Source organism: Vitis vinifera, chromosome 7 (genome assembly GCF_030704535.1).
Source record: "Vitis vinifera cultivar Pinot Noir 40024 chromosome 7, ASM3070453v1".
NCBI classification, from domain to species: Eukaryota; Viridiplantae; Streptophyta; class Magnoliopsida; order Vitales; family Vitaceae; genus Vitis; species Vitis vinifera.
Genome location: NC_081811.1, coordinates 30,102,784 through 30,116,220, shown reverse-complemented (window position 1 = coordinate 30,116,220; position 13,437 = coordinate 30,102,784). Strand labels below are relative to the sequence as shown.

Below are 13,437 nucleotides of genomic sequence, written 5' to 3'. Positions count from 1 at the left end.
ACCCCTAACTGCCTTGAGTTGCCTAAAGAACATCCATCAAAATTTAGCTTAACAAAGCCTACTAGAGGTGGCATCCATTCAATGGGCATCTGCTTAGTCAATCTTGTGGTTCTACAAACTAGGTTCCAATAAAGTAGAATGAGGCTCAGAGGAATGTCTGCAAAAACTTTACTAGTAGAAGCCTATGGTGAAGAAGAGTGTTGAATATAATGTATTTATAGTGTACAATCTTTCTTTCCTTTCTTAATATAGGTCACATATATGGTAGTTAGTTCAACCTAGCCTTGTATATATATTTCTCTATTGTAAGAAGTTAATCATATGAATGAGAATTAAAGTTTTCTCTCTCTCTCTTTCAACATGGTATCAGAGCCAAGGGAGAAAACTTTATTCTTTCTGGTTTACCCATGTAATTAATTCTGGAAATTCGTCCAGTGACCGTGTTTCATTCAGGTCACCTTTTCCATCTCCTAAAGCTTTCTGGTCAACCATATCGTGGTCAGAAAACCCTTATCACCGTCAACATTTTTCCGAAGATATTTTCTGGCGACTTTTTTTCCGACGATATTTTCCGACACCGACTACATTATCAGGAGCGCAAAGAGGAGATTTGCAACTTTTCTCAAAGCACCTGAGCCAAAAACCAATCCACAAGTCGTTTTTCTCCGGCGGCCTGAATTCCACGCGTCGACGCGTGAGGGCGCGTGACCCACTTTCTGGTGCCAAGCTTCTACCAGTAGGCTCGTTCGGCGCCGTCTTGCACTTCTAAGCCTCCTTCAGTCCTCTCCGAACCCTGCTTTTCCATTTTTTTGGCATTTCAGCCTCCGCGGGTCTTCTTTCAGCCTCCTTCGACCTTCGACGACAGCTCCCTTCCTTGGCCGAGACCTGTGTGCCCCTTGGGAAGGCCTCTTCTTCATCTCCAGTCACTTTTCTCCTTTGTTTGGGTCCTGACATACCAAGTTTTTCTTCCACAGCTGTGATCCGACCTCCTTTTAGGGCTCTCTTCGATCCAAACGTGATTCAATCTCAGGTGAAGTGGATATGACGACTAAAAATCCTATTTTTACATCTGTCATCTCTGGATCTCCTACTATCACATTGGAAAAATTGATTGGTAGTGAGAATTATCTCTCCTAGTTAGCATCCGTGGAACTCTGGTTTATAGGACAAGGTTATGAGGATCATCTTGTTACACCTGAGGATGCTATACCTGATGTTGACAAAGTGCAATGGAAGAAAATCGATGCACAATTATGCAACGTATTATGGCAATCTGTTGATCCCAAAATTTTAAATCATCTTTGCTTTAAATTTTGGACTCAAGCTACAGGATTATACACGAATGATATTCAACGATTTTATAAGGTGGTTTCTGATATTGTTCATGTGAGACAGCAGGACATGGATCTGTTTACTTATATTGGCCGGATTGTGTCTCTTAAGGAGGAGTTCTTAACTTTGATGTCCTTCACTAATGGTGCTGAAGCTCAACAAATACAGACTGACAAGTTCTTTATGGTGTTAACCCTCACTGGCCTCCGTCCAGATCTTGAGTCTATCCGAAATCAGATTCTTGCTAGTCCATCAGTGCCATCATTGGATGATGTGTTCGCTCGTCTCTTACGCCTCTCCTCTACTCAGACCTTGTCGACTGAGGGTCCTTCAGATTCATCTGTGTTAGCCTCTCAGACTAACTCTCGAGGAAGACGTAGTAGCAATCGGGGTCGAGGACAACGTCCTCAGTGCACCTATTGTAATAAGCTTGGTCACACTTGAGATAGTTGCTATCAGTTACATGGACGGCCTCATCGCACTGCCCACATTGCTCAGTCCTCTGATCCTCTGCTATTTCGACCTGACTCCGCTGCGAGCTCCACATCTCAGAGTATCACCCTTACTGGTAGTGATTATGATGCCTATCTCCGTTATCAGGCAGCCACATCAGTTTCTGTTGCTTCTGTTGCCCAGACCGGTAATGTTTCTGTCTGTTTTACTTAGTCTCCTTCTCTTGGCCCATGGATTCTAGATTCTGGAGCATCTGATCATATCTCTGGTAATAAACACTTTTTCTCCTCTATTACTATTACCTCTACCTTACCTACTGTTACTTTAGCTAATGGTTCCCAAACTATGGCTAAAGGTATTGGTTTGGCTCATCCTCTCCCTTCCCTACCTTTCCATTCTATCCTTTATGCCCCTGAGTGTCCTTTTAATCTTATTTCCATCAGCAAAATAACTCGCACTCTTAACTGTTCTATCACTTTTTCTGATAAATTTGTGATCTTACAGGACCGGAGTACGGGGAAGACGATTGGCATAGGGCGTGAGTCTCAAGGCCTCTATCACCTCACATCACCTTCTTCTCCTGCAGCTTGCATTTCCACCGATACTCCTCTTCTCATTCACAGTCGTCTGGGTCATCTTAGTCTCTCCAAGTTCGAGAAGATGGTCCCTCGTTTCTCCACTTTGTCGTCGCTTGCGTGTGAGTCATGTCAGCTTGGGAAACATACTCGTGTCTCGTTCCCAAAGCGTTTCAATAATCGAGCGAAGTCTCCTTTTGAACTTGTCCACACTGATGTTTGGGGTCCGTGTCGGACTGCGTCTACTTTAGGATTTCAATATTTTGTCACTTTCATTGATGACTATTCAAGATGTACTTGGTTATTTTTAATGAAAAATTGAGCTGAGTTATTCTCCATTTTTCAGAAATTTTATGCTGAAATCCAAACACAATTCAATGTTTCTATTCGAGTGTTACGCAGTGACAATGCTCGGGAATATTTTTCTACACCCTTTACTTCTTTTATGTCCCAACATGGGATCCTCCATCAGTCATCTTGTGCTCATACTCTTCAACAAAATGGGGTTTTTGAACGTAAGAATCGACATCTTGTTGAGACAACTCGTACCCTTCTTCTCCATAGTCATGTTCTTTTTCGTTTTTGGGGGGATTTTGTTCTTACAGCTTGTTACTTGATTAATCGTATGCCCTCATCTATATTACATGACCAAATCCCTCATTCCCTCCTTTTTCCTACCCAACCTCTTTATTTCCTTCCTCCTCGTGTCTTTGGCTGTACTTGTTTTGTTCATACTCTCACACTTGGACAAGACAAGCCCTCCGCCAAGGCTACGAAATGCATCTTCTTAGGATACTCTCGACTTCAGAAGGGCTATCGTTGTTATTTCCCGGACACTCATCGTTATTTTCTATCTGCTGATGTCACCTTCTTTGAGGACTCTCCATTCTTCTCATCCTCTGAATCTCTTCCCATTTCTGAAGTATTGCCACTTCCCTATATATCCCCCCCTTCAGATGCGCTCTCTCGTCCTCTTTAGGTTTATCATCGTCGACATCATGTTGTTGCTCCTCCTCTCTGTTCAGCTGAGGTACCTGATGACTCACTTCCTGTCCCACCGATTTCTCCTATCCCGGCCCTGTCATCTACTGACCATTTGCCTATTGCTCTTCAGAAAGGTAATTGATCTACTCGTAATCCTCATCCTATTTATAATTTTTTAAGCTACCATCGATTATCTTCATCCTATTCTGCCTTTGTCTCTACTTTATCCTCTGTTCTCTTCCTAAGAGCACTAGTGAGGCACTTTCTCATCCTGGGTGGCAATAGGCAATGGTTAATGAAATGGCTGCTCTGCACTCCAATGGCACATGGGATCTTGTTTCTTTACCTCCTGGTAAATCTACAATTGGATGTCGTTGGGTCTACACTGTTAAAGTTGGTCTTGATGGTCAGGTTGATTTCCTTAAGGCCCGCTTGGTTGCTAAAGGTTATACTCAGATTTATGGTTGTGACTTTGGTGACACTTTCTTTCCTGTTGCCAAGATTGCTTCTATTCACTTATTTCTCTCCATGGTAGCTATGTGTCATTGGCCTCTTTATCAATTGGATATTAAGAATGTTTTCCTTCATGGTGAACTTCTCGAGGAAGTGTATATGGAACAACCACCTAGTTTTGTTGCTCAGGGGGAGTCTGGTTTAGTGTGCAAGTTACGCCGCTCTCTATATGACTTGAAACAGTCTTCTCGGGTATGGTTTGGGCGTTTTAGTTCAGTTGTTCAAGAGTTTGGAATGCTTCGGAGTGAAGCAAATCATTCGGTTTTCTATCATCATAACTCTTCGAGCCAGTGCATCTATTTGGTAGTTTATGTGGATGACATTGTCATTACAGACAGTGATCAGGAGGGTATCCAAAGACTAAAGTAAGACTTTTTCAACCACTTTCAAACCAAAGACTTGGGCAAACTCAAGTACTTTCTGGGACTTGAAATAGCTCAATCCAATTCAGGTATGGTCATGTCACAAAGGAAGTATGCCTTAGACATCTTGGAAGAAACAGGTATGTTAGAATGTAAACCTGTTGACACTCTTATGGATCCAAATGTCAAACTTGTACCAGGATAAGGGGAACCTCTAAGAGATCCTGGGAGATATCGACGACTTGTAGGCAAACTGAACTACCTCACCATCACTCAGCCAGACATCTCTTTTCCTGTGAGAGTGGTTAGTCAATTTCTACAGTCACCATGTGACAACCATTGGGATGTTGTGATCCGCATTCTTCGATATATTAAAGGAACATCAGACCAAGGTATGTTGTATGAAGACAGGGGTCATACCCAAATTGTTGGTTACACAGATGCAAACTGGGCTGGTTCACCCTCAGATAGGCGTTCCACCTTAGGGTATTGTGTTTTTATTAGATGTAACTTAATATCTTAGAAGAGTAAGAAACAAGATGTAGTGACCAGATCAAGCGCTGAAACTGAGTATCGAGCTATGACTTTGGCAACATGTGAACTCATATGGTTGAGGCAACTCCTTCAGGAATTGAGATTTGGAAAAGATGAACAAATAAAGCTAGTCTGTGACAATCAGGCCGCATTACATATTGCATCCAATCCAGTCTTTCATGAAAGGACCAAGCATATTGAAGTTGATTGTCACTTCATTAGAGAGAAGATCGCATCAGGGTGTGTTGCTACAAGTTTTGTTAATTCAAATGATCAACTAGCAAACATCTTCACTAAATCTCTCAGAGGTCCTAGGATTAAATACATTTGTAACAAGCTTGGTGCATATGACATATATGCTCCAGCTTGAGGGGGAGTGTTGAATATAATGTATTTATAGTGTACAATCTTTATTTCCTTTCTTAATATAAGTCACATATATGGTAGTTAGTTCAACCTAGCCTTGTATATATATTTCTCTATTGTAAGAAGTTAATCATATGAATGAGAATTAAAGTTTTCTCTCTCTCTCTCTCTCTTTCAACAAAGAGAAATAAAATAAGTCCCAAATTACTTTTGGAGTCCTTCACCTATCCTAAAAGATCCTTGCATTCCTTGCTTGCTAAATGGGTCAAATCAAAATGAGGCTGGCAATGTGCCAAAGAGTCTTACCTCGAAAAAGTCCCCCAAAACCTCTAAAAAGATATAATCAACATCTCTTCCACTTTCCTGGGTGGAACCTAATCAATTCTTGTTAGTTGAAACAATCTACACCATGATATCAATGCTATAGGGCAATATAAGAAAACATGGTTGATGGATTCACCACTCCTACACATAACACACCATTCTAGGCTAAGAGCTTTTTATGGTCTTCTCCATTGGAGTTAGCCATTGGTATTGACCTTCCTATAAGCCACAAGTCATGCAAAGGCCTTCACTTCTTACGGAACTTTGGATTTCCAATTGAAATTTGTAGAAATAAAAGGAATTGAGTTGATCAAAGTAGAGATAGCATTAAAGAAGGAGCAAACTAAGAATGATCCTAAGGATGTCAAGGACCAAACTCTCATGTCAAGAAAAGTGGATGACAAATAAACATCAACTAAAGTTCTAATAAAATAAAATAACATGAACCAAAGCAAACATTAGATGAGCTAGTTCCTCAATTTCTTGCTCTAAGAGGTTAAGACAAAAATTAAAGTTCCAAGATATAGACGAGAAGGAAACTAGTACTAAGAAAATAACAGGGTTTCTCAATCTCACCACTATATAGATGTTTGGAAATTGTTTGCTAACCAAAGATCCTCCCAAAAAAATGAATTTTAATACCATCCATCACCCATAGAATTATGAGTGAAACAAAAGAAGTTTTGGAATGTTTGTGTAGTAGCCTTGCAAGGGCATTTATGTGACCACCTAACAACACGGTTGGAATCCCATCCATTAGATTTTGACCTATAGATGCTCAAGATGATCTTGTTTCATAAAACATCATTCTTCTTTAGGAACCTCCTCAACCACTTCCTATAAAGGCTCTATTTCTTAAGGATATTCTCCTAATGCCTAAACTCCCTTCCCTCTTGGGCTTATACACCTGGTTCCAACCCAAAAGGATCTCTCCTCCCTTCTTTAACCCTTGATAGAATAAATTCTCTTAACAATCCCCTAATCCTGGAGCTTACTGTAATCGAGGTTTTGAACAAAGATAGAAAATAGAAGAGGATAAGGGATTAACATGACTACATTAAAGTGATTCTAGCACCTAAAGACAAGTTGGATTTCTTTCAACCATCGAATTGATGTGCAATCCTCTCCATAACTAGGTCCTAAAAAGGTATTGATCTAGGATTCCTTCCTAAAGGAAGACCTAGGTAAGAGGGGCCAATCCGGCATCTTGTAGTCTAAAAATGTAGCCAATTCAAAGGCTCAACTCTGACTAATATTGATACTTGATAAGGTGCCCTTATTAAAGTTTACCTTGAGCCTAGAAATGTGTCCATAAACCAACAAGATTAATTTAAGACTATATAGGTTCTCCTCTTTGGTTCTTGAGAAGAATATTGTATCATCAGCAAACTATAATGTGTCACCCTTATCCTATTTCTACCTAACGCAAAGCCCACTAAGATTCCTAAAACCGTGAAAGGTTTTTTTGGATAAACTTTTATTTTATTGCTCTATCTTTTAGAACATAGGCTACATCCGTTTAAATAACCAACAGATAGATAACTCCTATGCTAAAAATAAGGAAACTAAAAAACAAATTTGATTCTAATCCTAATCTGAATAAAACTTTGACTACGTACAAAAAAAAAAAACTAGAATTCAAATAATTCCTCAAATCAAGGAACCTATGCATTCTAAAAGTCCTCAAATCAAGGAACCTATCCATTCTAAAATTTGAGTCCAATTTGAACTAGTCTAACCAAACTAACTTTCCAACACTCCCCCTCAAGTTGGGGCATAGATGTCTATCATACCCAACTTGTCCACATAATTTTCAATGTCTTCTCTTGGGATCCCTTTAGTTAAAACATCAGCTATCTGGCTTTTGGATGACACAGATGTCATGCATATTTCCCCTTGCTCAATTTTTTCCTTGATGAAATGTCGGTCCACCTCAACATGTTTTGTTTGATCATGGTGGATTGGATTGTGGGAGATGCTTATAGCTGCCTTGTTGTTTCAATACATCATAGCTAGGGAATGAATTGTAATCTTTAGTTCTTTTAATACTCTCTTGATCCACAAGACTTCACAAATTCCATGAGCTATCGATTTAAACTCAGCTTCAGCACTACTTCTCACCACCATGTTTTATTTTTTACTTCTCCATGTGATGAGATTTCCAAACACAAATGTACAGTAGCCAACCAGATGTTGACCTCCTATCTTCTATAGACCCCGCCTAATCTGCATCCATGAAGGCCTCTATTTTGAATTGGTCGTGCTTTCCAAAGTGAAGTCCTTTTCCTGGGGTTTCTTTGAGATATTGCAGTATTTTATAGACAACATTCATGTGTGCTTCATATAGAGAATGCATGTACTGACTGACTCTACTTACTGCAAAAGCAATATCCGGCCTAGTGTGAGAGAGGTAGATGAGCTTTCCAACCAGCCGTTGGTATCTTCCTTTGTCAACTGGATCCCCTTTTTTAGCTGGGTCTATCTTGTGTCTTGAATTAATCGGAATGTCTCTGGGCTTGTAACCAAGCATCCTTGTTTCCTTGAGTAAGTCTAAAGTGTACTTTCTTTGAGAAACAGAGATTCCATTTTTATTTCTAGCAATCTCCATCCCTAGAAAATACCTTGGTGCACCAAGGTCCTTCACCTCAAACTCCTTAGCTAGGATCTTCTTCAACGCTTCAATTTCTACATGATCATTGCCTGTTAAAATCATATCATCAACATAAACTATGAGAACAATTATTTTACCCTCATTAGTAGATTTGTAAAGTATGGTATGATCTTAATGTCCTTAAAGATAGCCATATCGTTTTACTATTCTTGAGAGTCTTTCGAACCATGCCTGGGGTGATTGTTTGAGATCATAGAGAGCTTTCTTCAATTGACAAACTTTATTGGAGCTTCCTTGTTCAAGTCCTGGTGATACATCCATGTAAACCTCCTCCTCTAATTCCTCGTTGAGAAAAGCATGTTTTATGTCCAACTGCTAAAGAGGCCAATCATAGTTTGCAGTCAGAGAAAGAAGAATTTGGATTGTGTTCAGTTTTGCCACCGGTGCAAAAGCCTCCTGGTAATCTATCCCATAAGTCTGAGTAAATCCTTAGCAACCAATCTTGCCTTGTACCGTTCCACTGAGCCATTAGATTTGTATTTTAGTGGAAAGACCCATTTACATCCCATGGTTCTTTTACCTTTCGGTAAGGTAACAAGTTCCGACGTTCCATTTTTTTCCAAAGCTTTGACTTTCTCCACAACCGTTGCTTTCCATCTTGGATCACCAAATGCTTCCTGTACATTTTTTGGAATTTCTATGGAAGAAAGGTGAGAGGTAAAAACAGAAAAAGATGAGGATAATCTATGATAAGAGACAAAATTAGATATGGGATGAATGGTACGGGATCTAACACCTTTCCTAAGTGCTATCGGGAGATCTAAGTCACTAGGCACTAGGTCTACAGGAAATGAGGAATGTGAAGGGGATGAAGAATTATCCAAATCTGATTCAGGCATTATCTCCGATGTGGCTTCATGGCAAGGCATGAGTGTATCAGATACTATACACCTCCTTGAGTAGACTTTGAACTGTGGTGTAGACTGGGCTGTTGTTGGCAATGCTTTATCTCCCCCTGCATTTGACAATCTGTCATATATTGGAACTATTGTTGGGTTCGACTGAACGAAAAGAATGGATGGAGAGATTTGAGTAGACATCAGACTGGTTGCTGGGAGTGGACTAAGTCCTAAAAAACAACACTAGTAGAAGAAAATTTAGTTACAGAATTGAGACTAATTCAAGAGAAAAAGTTTTTGTCAAGGAGATGGTTCCTTTTCCAGCGATTGGGGTATATGACCCATCCGCAATTTGGACTTTCATATTACCAGCACATGGTACATATGTTGTAAATGAAGTGGATGACCCTATCATGTGATCTGTAGCTTCAGATTCAATGATCCACGGTTTATAAAAATTGGCTAAGGCACTGAATGGGTATTGACTTCTACCTGATTGTGCTAGAGAGCAAGATGGTGAGGGATCAGCCTTTGGTGAACCTGAGACAAAAGCGGATGCAGTTGGTGGATTAAGGAGATGTTGCAAGACCTCTAACTGCTCCTTGGTGAATGGTGAAGTGGTTGTTTGGTTATTAAGGTTCTCGGATTCACTATGGTATGCTTTGGAATTGCGGTCAGGTCTCGGGTTTCTCCTAGTAGGCGGCTTCCCATGGATTTTCCAGCACGTATCTCTTGTGTGGCCTCGTTTCCGACAGTGGTCACACCAAGGACGATCACCCCTTTTCTAAAATTTATAGTATTGTGTAACACTATAACTACCCTGTTTAATACCTTTCAACTTAGTCTTAATTTCAAACATTTGAGCAGCGTTACCTAGATCTGAATAAGTCTTTTGGACTGCATCCCATAGGTCCTTGGCGGTAGGAAGAAAGAGGTAGGTCTGCCCAATAGCTGCCTCCATGGAGTTGATTGACCAGGCCATTACCGAATCCCAGGTTTGGTTCGCAGGATTTTCTGGCTTGAGTGCTTTGTTGGCACCTGTGAGATAGCCCAACTTTCCTTTTCCTTTGATGAACAACTTCATCGATTGCGACAATTGAAGAAAATTATGTCCATTTAATTTATAGATCGTAATTTGCAGGGTTGGGTTCTCTGTATTGCTTGGATTTGTTGATGGAACTTGTAGCTGTGAAGTCCAAGTGAGGCATCAGATTCCTCCCTGTGAATTGCGCCGGTCATAGCAGTCTTCACCATCCTTCTACTCTCCTTTTTTTGTCTCTGGCTCTGATACCATAAAATTGTGGAAGGTTTTTTTGGATGAACTTTTATTTTATTGCTCTTATCTTTTAGAACATAGGCTACATCCGTTTAAATAACCAGCAGATAGATAATTCCTAGGCTAAAAATAAGGAACTGAAAAACAAATCTGATTCTAATCCTAATTTGAATAAAACTTTGACTACATACAAAAAAAAAACTAGAATTCAAATAATTCCTCAAATCAAGGAACCTATCCATTCTAAAATTTGAGTCCCATTTGAACTAGTCTAACCAAACTAACTTTCCAACAATTCCCTTCTGCTCTCAACATGAATTACTTAACAAGTCTACGACAATGGTAAAATAAAGTAGGGAGAAGGGGTCACATTGCCTTAAGCCCTTAGATGCCTCGAGTCATCCTTTGGCGCACCCATTTATTAGTACTATAAAATTGATTGTTGAAATGCACCCACAAATCCATGATCTCCATCTTCAACTAAAACCTTTCCTCTCTAATGCATGATCCAAAAGGCCCCTATTTCAGATTATCATAAGCTTTTTCAAAATCAATCTTAAAGACAACTCCTTTCTCTCTAAAATGTCTTTTCTCATCCACCACTCCATTTGCCACTATAACTACATCCAAAATTTGTCTTCCCTCAACAAAGGCTCTCACTTCTGTCACCTTCCTATCCTATGAGATAATTGATTGATTTGGTGGTTTGGTTAATCAAAGAGGAAATGATATAGGAAAATACAAGGCAATGAAGTTCTCTCCGTGGTTTATTTATATTATATATGGGAATTTTACACATATGTTAGCCACTCACAACATGGCCAACCGTGTTTGACTCACAACTTTCACTTCTGGCTATGCTGGTTAAAAAATATGAATGTGATGATCCTATGATTGAAATAATTGCATCATACAACTTATTTTTCATTGACATGGTCAGGAGGGTTGTTTGTGAATAACAATAAAAAAAATGGATTTGAGAAGAGGTAGGAGGAAAAAATGATCATATCAAACATGCACCATATTTTCTCGTATCCCTGTGTTATAGTTTCCTGTCTTTTATTGTAATGGTCTGGCATTTTCATCATTTTATGTCTTCTATAATCTCCATTTTCTATTTAAAATTCAATCATAGTGTTTTAACATTTGCTTTTACCATCTCTTGCATAGGTAGTGGTGAACTGTTCACTTGGGGTTCAAATGAGAATGGTTGTCTTGGTATGGGGTATGTTCCATGCATTCCCACGATCTGATCTCATAGAATTTTGATATCTTCATTGGTTGATCCATCTTTTGTTTTCAGCTTTATGGAAACCATCCATTTTCCTGAAAGAATTGAAGGCCCATTCTCAAAAAATCCTGTTTCCCAGGTCTGTACTATCATTTCTTTTATTGGTTTTTTTAATAAGAAGAACGAAATAATATAGATAGAGGAATCTTATATAGAAGGAAGGTTGTGAGGTCCTTCCATCAGATACAGGATTACATAGAAAGGATGCAAATGGACTTTGAAAGAGAATTATAACCCAAAAACTCCTGTACTCCCAACTTGTTTGATAAAATTCCATGTCATGGGTATTAAATTTCATTATTGAAAATAACTGGATCTTGATTTGATGCTCTTTTACTGTTTGTATTCCCTTGCTTGCTTATGATTAAAGCAAGAAAGGAAAACAAAATCATACCATGACCTAAAATTTGAATTCTTACATCAGTTTCATATTTATTATATCTTTGATATTTGAATTTGCAGGTATCTTGTGGCTGGAAACATACAGCTGCAATTTCTGGTAAGGATTTGTTTTGGAATTAATCATAGAGGTGCAGTTTCATGTGCAGTACTTATTCACCTTTTTCAGGATTCATAAAATGCTTAGATCTTTATGTATTTATATTTGCATAGTCCTATTTGTGATATTCTTTGTTAAAAGTGCAGTGTACGAAGATATGCATGTGTGTTCATGTGAATGAAACTATAATGTGTCGTAACTCGTAACCCATGTTTTGAAAGGGCTGTTGCTGAAATTTTCATGTTTAGCTAACTCATGCATGACACTAGAATTCAAATTATTAAACTTTAGAAAGTTGGAGCTTGTAAAACAAGTTTAAGCATAATTAAGGAGTCATCATCTATCCCTAACTTCATGCCTACCTGAACAAGTAATGTGGGATAAAAATAACTCTCCATTCGTATGTCATGAAGCTCCTAAATCTATTATGTAGGAATTATTGCAACTCTTAAGTTGTTTTATGGGGCTATAAATGGGAGGAGGAAAATGAAATTCTTCAAGTGGCCTAACTTGAATGGGACAGGAGTATCTAAAGTGCTCCCATTTGTATACCAGGAGTAGTAGGACCGAAACCTAGTTTAGACGTGGTGGCTTGGTACCCTAATTTAGAGGTCAGAGCTTCCAAAGACTAGGGAAGCAATGTCCAAGTTGACACAGGTCTGGTTGCAGATGTTTTTTCCACGTGGTGAGCGAATGTATGGAGGAGCAAAATCTTGGTGCCTAAAAAAATACTGAGAAATGAACAACAAAACTAAAATAAAATAAAAGCTGGCAGGGAAAATAGGAGTGGGTTGAGATGAGATGAGAGAAAGTGTCAAGGAACCTCTAAGCATAAATTTAGAAGTCCAAATGAGCAAGGACTAGAGCATTTTGTTATGATGTACCAGTTTAATTTCAATAAAGAAGAGAAGCTTTCTTTCTTATCACAGTCCATAGTGGTCAGTGGTCAACATATTGCTCCATCCTGTACCATATAGGCCCACACTGTGCTCTATCTAAAGTCATGTTGAAAGAAATTTGATTCCTTGTCTAAAGAGTTCTCAATCTCCCTTAAGCAAGAACACCAATTCCAAGAGGAGTTGAGTGCTCCAGCAACAGTAACCCTCATTATGCTGTTATCAGATTCAATGATAAGAGAGGACTGTCAATGACTCTTGATTCTTGAGAAAGCATCCTTGCCAATTTTTTGTCTTATATGTACTGTTTTTTTAATTTCAAAGCTGAATTTTGCAAGTGAACTTGCCTAATTTATTTCCATCCAATCACATGTGGACACTAAGCTGCTTCTTTTGTTCCTGCAACATCCTTTTGATTGTATGGATCATCATGCTATTGATTGTGCTTATGCATGCCATTCCATAGTTTGGCCCACTCCTTCCAAGTGGATTTGGCAAGACATGCCAGATTACACTTGCATG

The 13,437-nt window shown here is 39.1% G+C and overlaps 1 protein-coding gene across 1 annotated transcript in view; it reads left to right on the top strand.

Annotated features, from left to right (window-relative positions):
* The window catches only part of LOC100259340 (ultraviolet-B receptor UVR8), a 34,711-nt gene that overhangs the window by 19,810 nt on the left and 1,464 nt on the right, over nucleotides 1–13,437 (top strand). The window contains exons 11-13 of the mRNA XM_002273037.4: nucleotides 11,400–11,454; nucleotides 11,533–11,599; nucleotides 11,983–12,019. Of these exons, the coding sequence (XP_002273073.1) occupies nucleotides 11,400–11,454; nucleotides 11,533–11,599; nucleotides 11,983–12,019 (159 nt within the window). The remainder of the gene's footprint in view (nucleotides 1–11,399; nucleotides 11,455–11,532; nucleotides 11,600–11,982; nucleotides 12,020–13,437) is intronic.